The 14,994-nt window shown below is 41.1% G+C and overlaps 1 protein-coding gene across 2 annotated transcripts in view; it reads right to left on the bottom strand.

Moving 5' to 3' along the window:
• Positions 1–14,994, bottom strand: part of MYOM3 (myomesin 3) — an 82,733-nt gene that overhangs the window by 28,639 nt on the left and 39,100 nt on the right. For both annotated transcript variants that reach the window (XM_074218123.1, XM_074218124.1), the window contains 7 exons: positions 12,997–13,118; positions 11,572–11,759; positions 10,271–10,397; positions 7,576–7,754; positions 5,332–5,446; positions 4,111–4,267; positions 1,003–1,112 (listed from right to left, as the gene is read on the bottom strand). In XM_074218123.1, coding sequence (XP_074074224.1) covers positions 1,003–1,112; positions 4,111–4,267; positions 5,332–5,446; positions 7,576–7,754; positions 10,271–10,397; positions 11,572–11,759; positions 12,997–13,118 — 998 coding nt within the window. The remainder of the gene's footprint in view (positions 1–1,002; positions 1,113–4,110; positions 4,268–5,331; positions 5,447–7,575; positions 7,755–10,270; positions 10,398–11,571; positions 11,760–12,996; positions 13,119–14,994) is intronic.

The raw sequence follows: 14,994 nt of genomic DNA, 5'->3' as shown, positions 1-14,994 counted from the left end.
CTGCTCCCCTCACTTTTCAGTTCAGTTTTTTTAAATTTTCTCACTTAATGTAAGCTCTTTGTGGGCAGGGACTGGGTTTTTTTGCTTGTTTTTAATATTCCCAGCATATTGTTAAGTGCTTCATAAATATTTATTTCATTGTTGTATTGATTCATTCATTCAAAAAATTGAGTCTAAGAGTGGCACAGTGGTTTGCCAACATCACACAATGAATTAGTGGCAAAGTTAGGACTGGAATTTATGTCTCCTGACTTCCAGATTGATTATAATTGTGAGTGAGAGCAGCAACAAATCCCCAAAGGGATTTGTAAATCTTCCAGACTGAAAGTTAATTGTTCTCTCATATAATCACATAATGTTATATCAGGAAGGAATCTTGATGATCCTTGAATCCAACTTTCTCATTTTATAGACAATACAGGGAAGTGACTTGTCAATGATCTGACACCTAGGATTCTAGTCAAATAACTGCCTTTTATTATTAGTTTTTCTTTCTTTTGGGGGAAGCAATGTGGCTAAGTGGCTTGCCCAAGGTAACATAGTAATTATCAAGTGTCTGGGATCAAATTTGAACTCAGGTCCTCCTGACTCCAGGGCCAATGCTCTACACACTGCACCACCTAACTGCCCCTACAGCTGCCATTCATTAAGTAGCTATTGTGGGCCAGACTTTGTGGGAATACAAAGAAAGACAGTCCCTGCTTTCTAGGAGCTCACGGTCTAATGGGAGAAATGTTCAGTGATTTTTCAGTCATGTCCAACTCTTTTTGACCCAATTTGTGTCTTTCTTGGCAAAGATACTAGAGATGTTTGCCATTTCCTTTTCCAGCTCATTTTACAGAGGAGGAGACTGAGGCAAACAGTTAATGAGTGTCTGAGGTCAGATTTGAACTCAAGAAGATGAGTTTCTTCTGTGCAATGTGGCACTACTGAGCTGTTCAATGGAGACAACACTAATATCCTTTCCACTAACCCATACTCTCAGGGTTGGGGGCAGTTTACCTTCCTCAGTCAAGGTATGACTTGCTGAAATGTCTTCATCTGCATCTGGGACTGTCACTGAATAGGTTCCCAGGTCCTCTTTGCTTGGTTCCTTCAGAATAATCTTAGATCTAGGAGGGAATGAAATAGGAAGCTCCTTAATTAGGCTCTTGGATACTCAGGAGATCTTTTCCTTGGGTTCTCAAACACCTCCCATTTCCCTATTCTGGATCTTGAGGCATCTTAACTGGCCCCAAAAAGCCATGAAGACAATGTGGTTCAGGGGAAAGTGTGCTGACTTTGGAGTCAGGAAATTTAGGTTCAATCTCTAGCTTTCTAAATTATACAGTGACCTCTAGTAAATTCCTTCTCTCTAGAATTCATACCCCATCTGTAAAATGAGGGGGATTAGGCTAAATAAATACCCTTGGAGATGCCTTCTAATTTATAATCTATGATCCTATGAAATAGAACTACAGGGTATAGCATTAGCAGGGACCTCAGAGATCAAATAGTGAAGAGCCATTAACTAGCAATTTTTAAACCCTGGGCAAGAATGAAAGGTTTATTCAAATCAGTTTGGAATTCATAATGGAAAAATTAGTAAATTAGGGCAAATTCATTTGGACAGTATAGACATTAAGAGTAGCTAGCATTTATACAATATTTTAATATTTTAAAACTCTTTATGAATGTTTTATTTTTGTCCTTAACAACAACACTGGGAGGTGGGTGCTATTATCCACATTTTATTTTGTCCATATTTGTGACCCCTTTGGGGTTTTCTTGGCAAGGAAACTAGAATGGTTTATTATTTCCTTCTCATTTTACAGATGAGCAAATTGAGGCAAAAACGGGTTAAGTGACTTGTTTGCGATCACAAATCTGAGGTCAGATTTAAATTTAGGAAGATTCTTCCTGACTCCAGGTCTAGCGCTGTATACGCTGAGGAACGTACCTGCCCCGCTTCCTCCCACCCCCAAGTCTCTTATAGTTAGTTCTAAATTCTCTGAGTTTATGAATCTTGAGTTCAGAGCTCAAATTGACAGTGAAACAAAGACCTGTTTGCTGATGAATGGGGAGTAGAATAACATGGGTCCATCTAGAACAAGTCAGTTCTTACCTCTGAGCCTTAATTATCTTATCTGTAAAATGGAGATTACAATCATGCCATTCCCTACCCCTCCTCCATTTTCTTTCCCTCTTCCTCTTCTCCTTCCCCAACTATTGTGAGGATACAGTGAGATAATAGATGTAATATGCTTTTTAAACTATAATATACAGGGTTCTATTGTGTTTAAGAAATGATGAGAGACATGACAAGATCGCTATGAACTGATGCAAAGTGAAGTGAGAAAACCTGAGAGATCATTGTGCATAGTGAAGACTAGCAATGCTATAATGATGCTCAATTGTGAAAATATTGGCTGGTCAATACAGTGATCTAGGACAATATCAAAAGACTCATGATGAGAAAGTGCTATTCACCTTTATCGAGAGAGCTGATGAATCAGAGTTCAAATCAAAGGATAATTTTCCCACTTTATATTTTTTGGTTTTTTGAGGGGTGAATAAGGCTAATATGGAAATGTTTACATGATTGGTATATAATTGATATAATATTTGCTTTCTCAGTGGGTGTAAGAGAGGAGGAAAGAATCTGGATTCAAAATTTTAAAATAAATAAATAATTGATTTTAAAAAACACTATAAAATGGCAGCTAGGTGGTATCATAGTGAATAAAGAATACATTGGAAGTTGGGGGCGTAGCGGATAAAGCACCGACCTTGGAATCAGGAGTACCTGGGTTCAAATCCAGTCTCAGACACTTAATAATTACCTAGCTGTGTGGCCTTGGGCAAGCCACTTAACCCCATTTGCCTTGCAAAAAAAAAAAAAAACCCTAAAAAAAAAAAAAAGAGTACATTGGACCTGGAGACAGGGGTGAGATTAAATTCTGGCTCAGATTTACTAATCACTTTACCTCTGCCTGCCTCAACTGTAAAATGAGGACAATCATGGCCCCTATCTCATAGGGTTGGTGTAAAGATTAAACGAGATAATACTGCCAAGCGCTTAACAGTTTCTGTCACAGAGTAAATGTTTCATAACTGCCTGTTTCCTTCCTTTTCTTTTTGTAGAAATGGGAATATGACCATGGCTCTCTTTTTGTCTCAGTGTAGTGTAATGAAGAGAGGTCTTTTTGGAGTCAGAAGTACCCTTGTTTGAATTCTGCCATTAACACTTTCTGACTATGTAAATATGGGTAAAGTGACTTATTCTCTTGGTGTCTCCATCAAGTTCCTAAGAAAAAGGTGCTGATCTGCAATGGCAGAGAAAAGTTTTTCATTGGGAATGCCCCCATCTGACATCATTATCAGTGTCAAAAAAGGAAATATTACAAGGACTTTCTAGAAGTTAGACCACCTTACTGTTGTTGTTTATTATTATTAACAGGAAAGTTCAGAATAATGTTTGGGTAGGAAGAAGGAAGGACTCTAGAAGGACACATGGAGCCTTAGGGTACCCTGAAGATTCCCCTGAGTAGACAGTCACACACTGTATAGGGCAACGATTGCACTGATGCTGTATCCCCAGGGGCAGGGAACGTACAGCTTGAGACCTTATAGGGCCTGAGGAATCATTTGGTTTGGTCCTGCCAAGGCAATTGCAGGTAAAATTCAATAAATCTAGGAACTTTTTAGGGGTAAATTAATTAAATTTTTGATCAACTATAGCAGGCTAATTTTTAAGATCATTTTGTATGGCCCAAGAATGAAATTCTAAATATCCAAATGGTCAAAGGAAGGCTCCCCATCCTTGCTTTATCTCCACAAAGATGATCCAGATGTGGGTTCATTCAAAGTTTGCTGAAGAACAAGCTAGGCACTGCTGTCGTCTTGAAGTTAGGGATGACTGATAATATAACTTCTAGCACTAACATCTTGTATTCCAACATCTGTTTTATAGGGTTGGGAATTGAGACTCAGAGATACAAGTGACTTGCCCAAGGTCACCCGGCAAGGCTGTGGCAGAGCTGAGACTAAAACTTGCATCTCAAGATGTTGCTCTTTTACCTATAGGGAGAGGGGAAAATAGCTGATGTTTGAGTTATTCCCCACATTTACCTGCAGATGTCATCTTGCACTGTAACTCTTTGTGGGTCTGGAGGACCCTCATAATCCTTGGCCCATTTAAACTCAGAGGAATCTGGAGCCTCAGGGGCCTCAAAAGCCATGAAAATAGAGCCTTCTTTATCCACACCAACCTGGATTTCCCGGGCATCTGAGGAAAGACACAAAATATCAGTCCTCTCTGGTGTTGTGAACTGGGTAGGCTCCCCTCAGCCAGCATTCATACTCCCAGAGACTGCTTTTGCACAACATTCAGGGCCATGCACCAGAAGAAACAAAAGTAAAAAGACTGGGACCTCCCTCCCTCTCAAAGTCAAAAGAACTTCCTTAAGGTCACACAGCAAGTCCCTGGTCCCGTCTGGAGTAGAACCCAGGCATATTGCTTCCCAGCCCAGTGTTTGATGTATTCAGCCATGCTGAGGAAAAAGGAGGCAGAGAGGAGGAGAGAGGAAAGGACAGAAGAGCTGTAAGGAGACTCAGAACTTATATTGTCAGAGGAACCTTAGAACCCAGAATGTCCCACTTCAATGAGGTCTTAAGAGTACTGCGTGTCTGGGATGGGAGGGACTTTGGAATTGTATCTTATAGCAAGTAATTTTAGGGCTAGGAGAGATCTTAGAATATTAGAACATCAGAGAAACCTCAGAACATAGAATATCATATGTGAATGGAGTTTTAGAATGTAGAATGTCAGTTCTGAGGGTAAGAGGGTAGACCTTAGAACATAGAATGTCAGAACTAGCAGAAGTCTTAGAATGCAAAATGTCACATCTAGAAAGAGTCTTAGGACATTAGAATGTGTGTGTGTGTGTGTGTGTGTGTGTGTGTGTGTGTGTATAGAAACCTTAGGATAATAGCTACAAAGATTTGGAGTTTCAAAGGACTTTAGAGGTCAGATAATCCACTTCCCTTTTTTTTTTTTTTTTTTTTTTTTTACAGATGAAGAAACTAAGGGCAAGAGAAAGGACTTGGGGAGAAGAAGCCAGATTGGGTCTAAAGCTAGGCTGTACATAATTCTGCTAGTGAACATGGAGAGGAAAATATGAAATGTAGAAGAAGAAGATGGGGCTAGGGAAAAGTTAGGAGATGTGTTGTATGGAGGTGAAAGGGTGAGGTTTGGAAAAAAGAAGGGAGCAGAAAAAGAAGTATATAGAATGGGGCTTCCCTGTCTTGACCACACCCACTCCAAATCTATGCTCTTCTAAGCCCTCCTACCTGGTTTATCTTCCATTAATACAGGGTCAGAGGGCAAAGATGGCTGTCCTGTCCCAGCTGAATTCATAGCCTGTACCTGAAACATGTAACTTTTTCCTGGTTCCAAATCTGAAACCTGTGGAAACCAAGAAAGCTCCATTACCAGTTGCAGAGAACCAATTCTCCATACTCAGGGAAATGCCCATCATGTTAATGAAGCGGGTAAATATTAGGTGTCCCATGGACTGGGGCCTGACCTGCTGCGGTCGTCCATTGTATTATGGCCAAGGGGAAAAGAAATGAAACAACTGAATCCCGTATGAGGGCCATTAGCTGCCCCAAATTAGGGCCCTGAAGACTAACAATTTAGTCATAGACTTATATAGACAGGTAGGACTGAAAGGGACCTTGAAATAAAAAATGTCAGAACTAGATGGGTCATTGGAATGTAGAATGTTAGAACTGGGAAGGCTCAGAATATCAAATCTTAAAGGAATAACAGAAAAAAAGTTAATGATGAGAGGGATCTTAGAATTTCAGATATTAGAAGAAATATAGGATATTAATGATGTGAGGGTCTTTAGAACATTGATGCTGGGTAGGATCTTAGAACACATGATGTCAGCTGAAAGGATCATTAGAACATAAGATGTTAGAACTAGAATGGACCACAGAACATAGAATGGAGAAGGACTTTAGATAGAGAACATCAATACATTGAAAGAAATTAGAACACAGAATTATAAAAAGTTGGAGGGGTCTTAGAACAGAGAAAGTCAGAAATAGGAAGGGTTCTAGAACACAGGCTATCAGAGCTGGGAGAGTCATAAGAGTACAGAATGTCAGAAATGGGAATGTCCTTAGAACACAGAATGTCAGAAGTAGGAAGGGTTCTAGAACATGTCAGAACTGGGAGGGTCTTTAGAATAAAGACTATCAGAATTGGGAAGGGCATCAGAACACAGAATATTAGAAATAGAAGGGATCTTAGAACATAGGATGTTAGAAGGAACATAGAACGATAGAGATGGGAGGGATTTTTAGCACATTGTTGTTGGGAAGGATCTTTGAATGTATAATGTCAGAGCTGAAAGGCATGTTAGAGTATAGGATGTTAGAACCTATGATGAGGAGGGACTTTAGACAGAAAACACTAAAGTTGGGAAGGAAACTAGAACCCAGAATTATAAAAAGTAGGAGAGACCTTAGAACAGATAATGTCAGAAATAGGAAGGGCTTTAGAACATAGAATGTCAGAGCTGGGAGGATACTTAGAGAAGAGAAAAGTCAGCATTGCTAGGGACCTCAAAGATCATAAACCAGATTTTTTCCTCAATGGGAAAACTAAGATCCATAAATGTGTAATTATTCAAGACCACACACAGTCTATTAATCAGAGAACTAGGAGTATGTTTTTGGCTCCCAATTTTTGAAACTTGCTGTGCTCCATTCTGCCCATTAATATGCAGAATAAAACTCCAGCTTCCTGACTTTTGTGTCTGGTACTTATAAATAGCCTCCTCCTGGTTATCTGTACTTATCAGGGGCTTTTTGGCATAGAGAATCCAAAGCTGGAAGGGGTCATCTCTAAGCATTTGTATTTGGCTATGAAATCTCTCCTAGGATTGGTGCACAGCAGAGGTGGTTGTGGGAAGTTTTATCTTCCTAATTATTTCTGGGAATGTGGTCTAGAGTAGACTGGGGGATTGGCAGATGCCCTCCTGGGTTTGCATATTGGCCACAGAAAAGCATCAGAGAGACAGCTCCTGCCTGGTTGCCTTTGTTTTCTGCCTGTTGACCTTGGAACACCAATAATCATAAACAATGGGTCTCCCTCCCCCAAGTTAGAAGCAACTATTTCCCTTAGATTTAGAGAGTCACTACCTTCTCAACCTGGGAGTTCTGAATTCTATTCTGGTCCTTGACCCAGCATACTGTCAAACTTCCTGACTCTCCAAGCTCCCATTTATACCTTTGTTGAATAAAGATAGGGAATAAGCAAGTAGGAGATTGGTCTGGAGGACAACAAATTAGTGGATCCCCCCCCCAAAATTCATTTGATGAGAACCTTACTGAAACACATATACCTCCCATAAATCCAGAGAGCACTTGGACCAAAGTTGCCTACCATGTAATCTCATCATGTGGCCTGAGGGGACATTCATTTGGTCAGGGGAATGATCAACTTCCCATTTACCAATGGGATTTTACCTGCTGGGGGAAATATGGAATCATGAATGTTCTGAGCTGGGTACAGGTACTCACTCTTAGGTGGGTGCCCAAGACAGGATCTGGGACAAGTGGCTTCCATTTTTCGGACCCTTCTTCTTGTACACTCACACGGTAGCCAGTGATGGGTCCTGCTCCTTTGTACAGTGGAATCTCCCAATGCAACATTAGGGAGCTGGCCCTCACCTCAGAAGCTCTCACATCATATGGGGGTCCTACAGGAGAAGAGAGAGAGAGATATAGGAGGAGAGTAGATTTGTCAAGCAGTCAGCATGCCTGCCTGGTACTGGAGAACTCACTTGGGATGGTGGTGGTGGTGGTGGTGGTGGTGGTGGTGGTGGCTGTAGTGGTAGTGGTGGTGGTGGTGATGGTGGTGGTGGTGGTGGTAATGGTTAGTAGTATTAGTGGTAGAGTAGCAGTAGGAATAGTAACAATAGTAGTGTTGTGGTATACTAGAAGTCTGTTACTACTAGTAGTAGTAATAGACTAGTAATAGTATGGTAGGAACAATAGTAGTAGTGGTAGCAGCAGTATTTAGTTAACACTTTACACATACTATCTCATTGAATTCTCACATCATTTCAGTGAGGTGGATACTACTTTTATTTCCATTTTATAGATAAGGAAACTGAGACAGACAGAAATTAGGTACCTTGCCAATAGTCATACAGCCAGTAAGTGTTTGAAGTTGGATTTTCCTGACTCCAAAGTCTAATACTCTTTGTTAGAGTGACATGGAACTAGTTAGACTTTGGAAAATTGTGTTAGTACCTAAGACTAACCTGGCTTCCCAGGTACTCTCCATGGGGCTTGTCTAAGTCTCATTACAGACGACTCCTAACCTAGATGTGCATGGACTGAAGATGCACTTGAGTCTGCTAACAGACAGAGAGCCTGCTGCCTCCTTGGGGATTTTGGCCACAGCTGCTTCCCAGTGTACTGCCTCCCCTCTTTGTGTTAATGCTGAATAACAGGCAAGGGACAGCAGCAGCAAACAAATCAGGGATAAGCTGAGATGCTCCAATGACTCCAGTTGGTTGAACAATGACATGGGGGAGCCAGATAACCTTGCTTGGGAGGGGTAGCCAATATAGGCTAAGTCTGACAGCCGCAGTAAGACCCTAAAAATGATCCATTGAGGGAAGAAAGACCCTAACACTCTCAAGGTGTACCTAGATGGTTCTTAGGATTCTTTTAAAAATGTGTACAGTCCAGAGCCTAATCCAGAGGCTGTCCTAGGTTGGATGGGACTCAGTGGGAGTCAGGGTTCAGACTCTAGATCCAGAATCAGAACACAGACTGAGGTTAGGGTTAGGGTTCAATCCGTGAGACTCTTAGGGTTCAGCCTAGTTGAGTTTCATCAATCTGGCTAAAAGTTTGATTGCTAAATGATCAGTGTATTATTATTTTTTCGTTTGTTTGTTTTGCAAGGCAAAGGGGTTAAGTGGTTTGCTCAAGGCCACATAGGTAATTATTAGGTGTCTGAGGTTGGAGGAGTACTCAGGTACTCCTGACTCCAAGGCTGCAGCTCTACCTTCTGAGTCACCTAGCTGCCCCCGTGTAACTATTTAGGGATCAGAAATCTGCAAATGCTACAAGTCAGGGCTTATTTTATTGTTTTATTGATTGGTTAGGTTGAGAAATCTTTATTCTGCAAATGGTCATTAGGATATTTATAACATCATTTGCCGATCATACAAAATTATCAAGTTGAAAATCATCCTGCTATATTTGGTTAAACATTGAATTAATTCATCCCTATACTTCATCCCTAGATTTATTGAATTTTGAGTCCTGCAGGCTGTTTTACAGTGGTAGCACCAGACCAAATGATTTCTTGGGCCTTATACAGACTGCAGGCCTCACTTTTCCTGCCTCTGGGTTAGTGTAAAGGAAGTGATAGAGAAAATGTAAATGCAGTTTAAATTTAGAAAAATGTCCTGTCTATTCTTTTGAGCTCAGCACATCCCACCAAGCTAGCTCTTTTTTTTTTTTTTGCAAGGCAATGAAGTTAAGTGACTTGCTCAAGGTCCTACAGTTGAGTAATTATTAAGTGTCTGAGGTCACATTTGAACTCAGGTCCTCCTGATTCCAGGGAGGGTACTCTATCCATTGCCACCTAGCTGCCCCCAAGCTAGCTCTTAAACATTGACTAGCACTCCCCTAACTCAGGTCTAGTAGAAGGCTTAGCCTTTTGCTTTTGATTGAGATTCAGTCTGGGCCTGAGTTCAGGTCTCAATCTTTCACCGAATTTAGGATTTATGATCTGGGTCAAAACTCTGACTGAGGCTGCATTTAGGTTTTAGTCTCTATTCTAGTTAAGTCTTGGATGGGCTAGTAAAGTCAGTTTGGGTATTGGTTTAGGGCACATGGCATTTCAAATAATGACCAAGATCCAGGTTGAGGCTAATGGGGCAGCCCATTAACTGGCAAAGGTTTTGTTTTTAAATTTTTTTCACTATGAAACTCAATTCTTCATTTTTGGATGGAATCTACAACCTTGACCTCCTTGAAGGCAGCTTTGTATTCTCCATGGCTTGCCCAGTGTCTTGCACGTTGTAGTTATATATAGATTGTTTGTTAAACTGAAGTGAGTTGAATTAATGAATTTGGAATGATGGACAGGAGTGGCTTGGTTAGAGGGGACAGGGAAAGACTAAGTGATGATGAGACCTGAGACTTCCTCTTCATTTGGCCCAGGATGATGTGTTGGACTGAGGCAGAGCCTTACCTGGCTGGGCCATGGTCCACTCTTTACACTCAAATAGGTCGCTGGGCTCTGAGAGCTCTCCCACACCTGCCCAGTTGGTTGCTCGAGCCCGGAACTGATAGAAATGTCCCTCCTGGAGGTCAGTGATCTTTAGGGGGCAAAAAAACATGAAACACATAAGAATGAAGACAAGAAAGGGCTGAGACACTGAAGAGATAAGGAATAAGGAAGAATGGGCAGGGAGAATCTCTTCAAGGTTCAGCTCAAGGGTTGCTGCCTATAAGAAGTCTTTCCTGATTCTCCTAGGAGTTTATTTTGTATATATTTAGTATTGAATTATTTTGTTTTATATTTTTTTCTTCCAAGTAGAATATAAACTTCTTGAGGGCAGACTTACTTACCTGTGATATGTCAAAGGCAAAATTTGAACCCAAGTCTTACTTTCCTGATTCCTTCCATTATGCATACTCCTCACCTGATACATGGTAGGCTCCTGATAAATGCTTTTTGAATTGAATCAAAGTGTTTAATTTTGAGATGGTTTCCAAACTTATAGCTATTGATTTGGACAACAACCCCCAGGCCCAATCTGAAAGTCATTTGGTTTCTCTGTTATACTAGCATAAAGAATTGAGAGTTGCCTGACCCTAGCCAATAAACTCCAGTGGCTTCCTATGACTTCCAGGATCAGACAAAAACTCTACTTAACTTTTTAAGTCCTTTATTAGCCTGACCTCTCCCTCCCTTCCCTTATCCATTTCTACCTTTCCTATCCCCCACTTATCTTTCCTGGCCCTCTCTCTACCTTTCTGGTCCCTCTCCTCCCTTTCCTGGCCTTCTTCCTACCTATCCTTTTTTTTTTCAAAGGCAATAGGGTTAAGCAACTTGCCCAAGGTCATACAGCTAGTTAATTATTAAGGGTCTGAGTCTGCATTTGAACTCAGGTTCTCCTAACTCCAGGGCTGGTGCTCTCTGATCTCCTTACTGTCCCTCAAACAAGACTCTCCATCTTCCAATGCTAGGAATTTTTCCTGCCTATTTTCCATACTTAGGACTCTCTCCTTCCTCTGCTCTGCCTCCTGTTACCTTCAAGTCTCAGTTGATCCTAGTCCTCCTCATTCACAACTGCGTCCCTCTGAGGCTACCCCTAAATTAACCTGGGCACATCTTGTTGTATGGGTCTGTTTGTATGTTTTCATCCCATTCAGATTATGAGATCCTTGAGGGCAGGGACTGTTACCTTTCTTTGTATCCCTAGCCCTTAGTACATAGTAGGTGCTTAATGATTAGTTGATCAACTGTCTGCTTTTCAGGATGAATACCTTATAGACTCGGGTAGGCACTGGCTGCTGGTTGACCGGCTGCCACTTGGGCTGGGACTCTTCATGCTGGTCCAGGAAGTAGCCTAGGATCTTGCCTCCCCCTCGGCGCTTTGGGGGCTTCCACCCAATAACCATGTCATTCTTCCCACAGGCCAGGAGGGCAAATCCATAGGGGGCAGAGGGTGTGGCTGGGGCATGAGGGGACAAGGGTGAGAGAGGAAAGACAGATTCAAGGTCAGTTCTTTTCTCCAGACAGCAGCATCTGGGACAAAGAGAAATCTTGTAAAATGTCAGAACTGGAAGTGATCTTATTGCTTATCTTGCTCACCTTCACTCCAGTCTCATTTTACAAAAGAAGAAACTGAGTCCCAGAGGGACTGGGTCAAGTGTAGTGTCTTGGAAAACATACTCAATTTGGAATGAAAGCATATGGGAGTGAATTCTGAGCCTTCTACTTATTGGTGTATGACTTTGGCCAAATGATTTCTACAGTTGTCCCTTTCACATCATGGGTGTGAGGAGCATGGCACCTCATAATCTGGAAAAATGCCCTCCCTTCAAACCAGAAAAGAAGTCTGAATTTTACTTTTCTTTTATGGGTTGTTTATAGTATCTAATGATAAAATTTGGATTGCTATTATATAATACTTTACATATGTTTTATGTATTTCTGAGTTTTTAACATTTTCCTGTGTCATCTGCTGACCTTCCCATAGTATTTGTGGCTTCTACAAAACTCTCCCCAAATTTACATTTAATTTCTTATGCTGCCCTATGAGATCTAAAACTATGGGAGGGGTGTGTGTGTGTGGAAGGGTAGGGTGATAAAAGTCATGATGTGAAGGAAAAACTGTACTTCCCAGGGTCTCATTTTCCTTCTTGAATACAAGATGGTCTAGTCAAACACCTTTGAGAAGCGTTTTCCAGGTTTGAATCTTGGGAACCCATGAAATCACTTATCTTAAATCATGTAAGCAATAAGAGACAGAACAAGATCTCTTGCCTCTTAGTTTGAAGCTCTGGCTTCTAAACCACAGGATCCTTAATACAGTGCTGGGAAGGCAATAGCCAAGGGAGGTTAAGTGATTTATCTAAGGTCATCCAGATCCTATCAGCAGGATCTTATGAGGAGCAGTTGAGAACTTGCTTGTAGCCTCTAAAGGGTAATTGGAACCAACCCAACCTTCTAAAGTCTAGGTAGAACAGAGGCAACCTCTTCTAAAGTCATCTAGGAGATATCAGATCATAGGAACACTGTCCAGGGCTTCTGCTCTTCCCTGTTCCTCATCCCATGAGAAAGGGTCCCCCACCCAAGGCTTATTCCCTGGCATTTGCCGGGGGGGGGGGGGATGGATATCTCTATCCTGTCCTATAACTCTAAGACTTGGGGTGGCATTCCAACATCCTATGTCCTTTGTGACATACCTATGGCCTGTTTGACAGTAACAGGGGCAAGTTCTGCTGAACTCTCTCCCACTCCAGCTTCACTGACCGACCGGACACAGAACACATATTCCTTCCCTGTTTTTAGTCCAGGGACTGAAAACCTGTGAAGGGAACATATGACGTTCAGGAGCTTTAGGTCCAGATTGGGGTCTCAAGGTAACATGGATGGCCCAGTGTGATCTGAGAAATATATGGAGAAGTCTGAGGCTGCAGTCTGGACCAGGCTCTCACTGATCCCAGGGTGTTTGTAACTAGCAAAGTCCATTTCTTCAAGATCAATATTTTCCAAGAGATGTCAGGGAATCATGAACCTATGAATTATGGGCTTCTTTGTCCTCAGAACCATGAAAATAGCAAATAGCCCAAATATGCATGGTCATAGTATATCTACTATATGATGACCATCATTGGGGGTGACTAGAGAATTTGGGGCATGGCAATGGAGGATGTGTCAGAATTGAGGTAGGCCTTAGGGCATTTTTACAGATGAGGAAACTGATCCTCAGAGAGGCTATGTGATTCACTCCGTATGAAAAGACAGGATTCCAACCCAGGAACTCTGACTCCAAATCCAACTTTCTTTTTACTATGATACATAACCATGTTCTTTAAAGTCCTTCTGATATAATGTGTTCTAAGGATCTGCTCAGCTCTGACATTCTGTATTTTAAGGTTCCTCCCAGTTCTGACATCTGATGTTCTAAGTCTTCTCCTGACATTCTAAGCTCTAGGCCCTTTCCAGAGCTAAATTCTATGTAGTAAAAATGCAAATATAATTCATAGGATCCTAGAATAATGGATAATTTTAGAGCCAGAAGGAACTTCCAAGACTATCTAGTTCAATCCTTCTCATATGAGTAGAAAGTCTCAGATATACACATTGATATCCCTAAGAACCTAAGAGAATAAGAGGAAGCCCCACCAATGCCTTTTGTAGATACTTATTTGGAGGGTTTATGGGAAAACCTGAATAAAAATTTAAAAATAATGAAAAGGAATGGAAAATCTTTTGATTCTATTTAAACCTCTACTCCCCAAAAGGTCAAAGATGGAGGAAAAAATCCTATATGTACAAAAATATTTATTTAAAGTAGTTTTTTTCTGTGAAGGCAAAGAGCTGGAAACTAAGAAGATGCCCTTCAGTCAGAATAATGGTTGATCAAATTTTGGTGTATAGATAGCAAAGAATATCATTGCTTTGTGAGAAATGATGAAATGGACAATTTCAGAGAAACCTGATAAGACTAGTATGAACTCTTGCTGAGTGAATTGAGCAGGACCAGGAGAACAATTTACATGAGAACAACATCATAAAAAGAAATGATTTTTAAAAATTTAAGAGTTCTTGACTAAGAGGGGATAGACTCTAGATGTAAAATCCTTTTCTGTATTATCCTGTTTGTGAGTCTATATTTCTTCTCAAGGTTCCAACCCATTGGATTTGACCTCGAGAAGCTTGTCTCATTTATGTGTTCCTGGGAGAATGGAGATTCGTGGTGGGATGTTCCTTTAGAAGCTGAAGGAAAGAACTGGGGGACTGACCTAAACTGGTAAGATTAATTAGGAGCATTGTTAAATGTGAAACAACCAAATCTCTAAAATGCATGACATACTTTTACATTTAATCCACTCATAACATTTTCTCCATCTTTTTTTTTTTTGTAAGGCAGTGGGGTTAAGAGACTTGCCCAAGATCACTCAAACTAGGTAATTATTAAGTGTCCAAGGACACACTTGAACTCAGGTCCTCCTGACTCCAGGGCCTTCACTCTATCTACTGTGTCACTTAGTTGCTCCTTCATCATTTTCTTAAATCTAGATTCCAGACAACCAAAAAATCCAATAATAGAGCCCTGAGAAGGTGGTCTTTGCTGATTTCCAAAGTGTGAATTTCCAATTGGCCACCAGGAGGCGCATAGTGCACAGAGCACCTGGCCTGGAGTCAGGAAGACTCTTCCTGAGTTTAAATTTGGATTC

The sequence above is a fragment of the Macrotis lagotis genome, chromosome 1 (assembly GCF_037893015.1).
Source record: "Macrotis lagotis isolate mMagLag1 chromosome 1, bilby.v1.9.chrom.fasta, whole genome shotgun sequence".
Lineage (NCBI taxonomy): Eukaryota > Metazoa > Chordata > Mammalia > Peramelemorphia > Peramelidae > Macrotis > Macrotis lagotis.
Note: the sequence above shows the minus strand (reverse complement) of the source record. Positions and strands in the feature narration are given on the sequence as shown.